Raw genomic sequence first — 6,035 nt, forward strand, 5'->3', positions numbered from 1 at the left:
TGTATTATACCAGCATGGTGAAGAAATGGCTCCTGAGTCTACAGTAGGGTTTGTTTTCTAGTTGGCTGTAGGCAGAAGGTTACTGCATGTGGGGACAGGGGGGTGCTGATTAGTTGATATGAAGGCAATTTTTGCCCCTGGAGAGGGCCAGGTCTGGGAGCCCAGACACAGGGGAGACAGATCATCCATGCAAGAGATGTTTCTTGGGTTCTCTTCTGGGTTGTATGACCTCTCTGAAAGAGGTCCCTGTTCTCTGGCATCGATGAAACAAGTGACAAAACTGTACATGAAGCCCGGTGAGGTATGGTGGAAAGAGACCTGGACTTGGAATGAAATCTATTGGAGATCAGATTTGAGGGTTCATCCGTACTAAACATGTGAACTTAAGCAAGCAACTTGCTATCTCTGGGCCCCAATTCCCTCATCTGTCAAACTGAAGTAAAAAGGTAGACAGGTGTTGACCTGTCCCACTTGCTTACAGAGTGGGTCCTTGCAACGATCAAACACACATGTGAGAGGTTTCTGTAAGCTCTAAAGTGGTAGGCCAACTTGGCTTTCTATTTTTCTTATTAATAAATGAAAACTGAGTTTTCTCACCAGGAGCCATCTACTATTTTAGCCTGCTCTATCATCACTTCTGAAAGGTTATATTTTAGTAGAGCTAGCTGTACCTTACCACCGTATTAACACTGCAGTTAGGCTGAGTTCTTAGGGCTTTTATATAATTAAATCAGAACCCCAATTTAGGATGATCTTCATCACAGTGAAGATCACAGAGTCATAAACCATCCCGCGGGCGGGGGGGGGGGGGTCGGGGGATGGGGGCGGGGGGAGTCTGGATCTGCAGGTACAACACAAGGCAAATGCGCTCAGTGCTATTTTACTCCACCTGATCATTTGCTTTATGTGGGCAAGAAAACAGAGCTCAACAGTTTTCAGAATATCCCAGCTGACGAAAGGGTTTCCCACTCAGCTTCACTACTTTACAACCCTAACACTAGTTGGGATAAACCTACACTAGTTTAGCGTCCTCTGAATACTATCATTCTAGCCGTGGTAGGCTTCCCGGTCCCTCTGCAGGAAAATAAAACGAAACAAACAAACAACCCACCGTGGGCTTCGTGGATTTGGTCTTAATTTCGTGTGGTTGTCATTTTGTCTCAAGTTACACAAAATGCCTCACCCACGTATAGAGCACACAAGGAGTTGGAAGAGAACCAGGGTTTTGTGAGACTATTTAGTGAGTTCCCTTAGAAGGCTGGGAATATCTCTAACCAAGGGAGAGATATGGAAAGTGGGTCCTCTCTTCCCTGCCACCCACTCAAACAAGCAAGAGAGTCTTCAAGAAGACCACTTCCTAGAGCTTCAAATGCATCGCCTCTCCATGAGGGACCAAGAGGTGCTGTGACCTGGCGCCTGGAGCACGAGGCAGAGGCAGAGGCAGAGGTAGAGTGCATCTGCCCCGCCCCGCCCCCATCCTCCCCTCCTCAAGCACCCTCTAGTATCCCACTGAGACGTCACCGTGGCAACCACTGTTTGGTCTGTGTCCTGTTGCCCCAGGAGACCTCAAAGGCCTTTCCAACAGTCTCAGAGTGAAGCCAGAGTGTCCTAGGCCCCGACCCACCCACGACCCTTCCAGAGCGAGGCTCTTGCCTCCAGACCGAGCCCCCCCTCTCCCGCCCCCCAATCACCAAAGACCAAATTTCCCTCAGGTTCTCAGAGAAAGGAGAGCAAGGACAGCTTCATGAGTGAGGTGGGAGAGGTCACCCTTAAGGAGGTGACCGCCTCAGTCTCCCCTCAAGCAGCGCAGAAACTCCTGGTTTCCTTGGGAGGCAGAGATCCTCCCCAGGCCCCAGTTGCAGGCAACCTCAGCGGAGATGCCATTCCCAAGAACACCGCGGCAGCAGGCGCCAAGGGAAAGGTGCCCCAAAAGGTCATCGCCAAGAGGGTTCGAGGTTCCGTCAAGTGGTTTAACGTGAAGAACGGGTACGGTTTCATCAGCAGGCATGATACCCAGGAAGATGTGTTCGTACACCAGACGGCCATCACCCGAAACAATCCTCACAAATACCAACGCAGCGTGGGCGATGGCGAAACAGTCGAGTTCGACGTGGTGCAGGGCGAGCGGGGCACCGAGGCGGCTAACGTGACCGGGCCAGCTGGTGCCCCGGTGCAGGGCAGCCGCTACGCAGCCAACCGCCCCCGCTTCCGCAGGGGCTTCTACATCCGCCGCCGCGCACCGACCCCGCGAGGTCCCAGGGGCGCTGAAGAGGACGTGGACGAAGGTGAGTCCAGTGGCGAAGGCTTCACCGAGGCCCAGGGCCAGAGGCGCCGCCTGCCTGGCGGACCACAAGACCAAAGGCTGCGGCGCTTCCCGGCCTTTCGCAAGGCCTCCGCGGTGTTCCGCCGCCCCTCAATCCTCGCTCCCACCAGCGGCCCGCGGCCCGCCCACCTGCCCGGATCCACCCCAGCCTCAAGGTCCGAGGGCGCCCCGCGGCGGGGGCCTGGCCCCAGCTACCTGCTGAGTCGCCCTAGGGGCCGAGGCACGGCTCCTGGTCCAAGACCCTCAGGGGGCATCTCTGAGGAGCTGGAGGCAGAAGACAAGGAAAGCGGGCGTGAGGGCAGCGGTCCGCAGCAGAAGCCTCCGCCGCGCTATGGATCCCGCCGCCCCAACAACCCACGCCGCCGCCCGCAGCAGGCGCCTGGTGCCCAGGGCCAGGACACCGTGGGAGCAGAAGCCAAGATCGGGAAGAGCCCTGCTGAAACACCCACTTCGGTTGCTTCCGCCATGAAGAGCAGCGGCGCTGAGGAGGAGGACGCCTTGGTCTCGGTTGTCCCCTCTGCCGCCCAGGCCGAGTAGGAAGCAACAGCCTAGCTCTCTCCCCAGGGACTCCCAGGCCTGGGCTGCAGGGGATGTCCCCTTGAGGAGATGATGGCCTTTAATGCAATGCAGTCCAAACATCCACCTTGACTGTTAAATTTGTGCTTTGAGAAAAATAAAAAATACATGCACCTTCCCCAAGGTTTGAGGATAAACTACAAGATCTATCTTTCTAAATTTCCTCTTACCATCTGTATTGGTAATTTCTGTATACACACACACACACACACACACACACACACACACATTCTTTTAAGAGATCTGACCAGGACCACAGCTATTATTCTGTGTCACCAGGGGAATTAAAGTACTTACAAAAATAATTTTTATTTTTAATACAAAAACAGATGATCTGATAGTGAAGATTATTTTACATTGCTGTGTGATATTACTCATCTGGGTGGTCATTTTCTCAATAAATCATTTCATATTGCTTTGATCTGTCGGTGTCTGATTTTTAAAAAATTCGCATCAGCGCATAATGGTACTGAGATAGTCCTTTCAGTCCTGTTTCAGAACCAGTTTTAGCAAACATCATGGCTATTGTTCTGTGTACAAGTCATGAATTTAAGACTAATTGTGGACTTATGGAAGGGAGTTGAACTTCTCAAGGGTGTGCTAAAGGATTAGAATATACACAGAGGGAAGAAGTTCCCCCATCCCATCTTCTTCCCCTGTCGTTTGAGCAATAAACCTGGAGGTTGGGCCCAAATACCCACACTTACTGCTTAGGTGTTCTAGGAGACAAAACTCAAAAAGCTGGGCAAAACACCATGACAGGGTTTTGTTTTGTTTTGTTTTTTAAAAAAGGCTCTCTGGAAGCAGAATTTGCCTCTCTTTTTTGATGGATTTGATCTAATACCATTCAAATATTGAAAAGAAAATGGGCATGAGGGACTGGAGGGTGTGGGGGAAATGGAAAGATGTTGGTCAAGGTGTAAAATCTTCCAGTTGCAAGATAAATAAGTTCTGGGGGCCTAATGTATGGCATGATGACTATAGTTAACCATAATGTGTTGTATACCTGAAATTTGCTGTGAGAGTGGAGCTTTAATGTCCCCACTATGACAACAGCAAAATGATAATTATGAGAAATGAATGATGTCTTAACCTTATTGTGGTAAACATTTCAGGACGTATGCGTCTATCAAATTATCCCATTGTACATCTTAAACTTACACAATATTAATTGTCAGTTATATCTTAATAAAGCTAGAAAAGGGGACGCCTGGGTGGCTCAGCGGTTTAGCACCTGCCTTTGGCTCAGAGTGTGATCCTGGAGTCCCAGGATTGAGTCCCGCATCGGGATCCCTGCATGGAGCCAGCTTCTCCCTCTGCCTATGTCTCTGCCTCCTCTCTCTTTCTCTCTCTCTCTCTCTCTCTCTCTCTCCCTCTCTCCTCTGTGTGTGTCTCATGAATAAATAAATAAAATCTTTAAAACATTATAATAAGTAAAATAAATAAAGCTAGAAAAATCTGAAGAAAATTTAAAAAGAAAAAGGGCATGGAAGCAGGCACAATTTTTATCGTGCATACCACTGGAGCTGAAGAGAAACATCTAGTCCAGATTTTCCATGTGTGCTTCCTGATGGAGTCCATCCAGGGGGGCTGTACAGTATTCCTAGAAGGTTGAGCAGGTGAGTTTCAGCCCACTTCAGCCCCTTCCCCATCAGATAGTGAAGCTGGGCCTGGGAATGCCATCCCCATCTTGGTTTTCCTTTGAATATATGGTGGGATTGGTGGGTAGGTGAGAGGCAGGTTTGGGAGGGGGGAATGGGCAATTAATACATTTGAAACTAACAGGGAACTTTAGAGCTTCATTTTACAGATTGAGGAAACTGGATTATCAATAGCAAAATAAAAATACTTTTCCTGTTTAAATGTTGAGGCATTTCATACCACATTATAGCCTAGGATAAGGGGTTTGGAGAGGAAGGACTCAGGCATTTAATGTGGCTAAATATTATATCCTCACTCATTTCAAGTAGAAACAGTAGAGATTACTCATTCAGGAAATATTTGAGTGCCCACTTGTGCCAGACACTCTGTCTGTCAGACCCTGGGAGTTACATCATGGTGAGGAAGATGGCCCCTTCTCTCAAGGAGCCCACCGTCTAGTGAAGAGGAAGACAAAACTGGCAGTGACTACACAATTGAGGGATTACTCCAGTGGAATTAGCTAGCACAGGATGTCAGAGGAAATGCAGGTGACTTACTTGCTGGAGGGCTTGCTCCTGGGCTAAAGGAATCACTACTTCAGTACCCTAGTTTAAAATTATATCTAGCACGGGACACCTGGTTGGCTCAGTGATTGAACATCTGCCTTCCACTCAGATCATGATCCCGGGGTCCTGGGATCAAGTCTCACATCAGGTTCCCCATGGGGAGCCAGCTTCTCCGTCTGCTTATGTCTCTGCCTCTCTCTGTGTCTCTCATGAATAAATGAGTCAAATCTTTAAAAATCAAATCAAATCAAATCAAATCTAGCATGGGGCAACTGGGTGGCTCAGTCAGTTAAGGGTCTGCCTTCTGCTCAAATCATGATCCCAAGGTCCTGGGATCTAGCCCCTCAGGTCAGGTCAGGTCAGGCTCCCTGCTCAGCAGAGAGTCTGCTTCTCCCTCTTCCTCTACACTCCCACCCCCAACCCCTGACTCTAACACCCCCAGTCTCTTACCCCCACCGCCCCCCTGCTCGTCAGCACTCTCTCACACATAAATAAATAAAATTAAAAAAATATATATATATCACCACAAACGGAGCTCAGATTTGGTAAATTTATGTTAACATACAGCTAGAAGTTATTATTCCAGACTCCCAGTCCAGTGCACTCTTCCCACTATACCAGCTGACTTCTTTGGACATTAGCAGAGTGTACCACAAATCACTAAGCCTAAGAATTTGTACTGAAACACAGCACCAAGAGAGAATGGTCCGGGGAGGGGGACCACGGGAGTGAAGTGAGACTAAACCTGCTATGATTGAGAGATAGCTCAGATCCCTCCTAGATGCCTTGTCATGCCAACCAACAGGCATAGGTATGTCAAGGGGAAACGTTTTCTGTATATACATGCTGAGTTCACAGGTTGCTCCCTGCTGTGTGAGGTGGCAGTATCAGGAGACAGTGCATTGGTCAATTGGAATTTTATTATCTCT

At 49.0% G+C, this 6,035-nt stretch overlaps 1 protein-coding gene across 1 annotated transcript; it reads left to right on the forward strand.

Moving 5' to 3' along the window:
- The first annotated feature begins 1,546 nt into the window (after positions 1-1,546).
- On the forward strand, positions 1,547-2,860 carry LOC144308896 (Y-box-binding protein 3-like). The gene has a single exon (XM_077889885.1). It carries the CDS (start codon positions 1,745-1,747, stop codon positions 2,858-2,860), a length of 1,116 nt encoding a protein of 371 aa, XP_077746011.1. The 5' UTR covers positions 1,547-1,744.
- Positions 2,861-6,035: the final 3,175 nt, after the last annotated feature.

The sequence above is a fragment of the Canis aureus genome, chromosome X, assembly GCF_053574225.1.
Source record: "Canis aureus isolate CA01 chromosome X, VMU_Caureus_v.1.0, whole genome shotgun sequence".
NCBI lineage: Eukaryota > Metazoa > Chordata > Mammalia > Carnivora > Canidae > Canis > Canis aureus.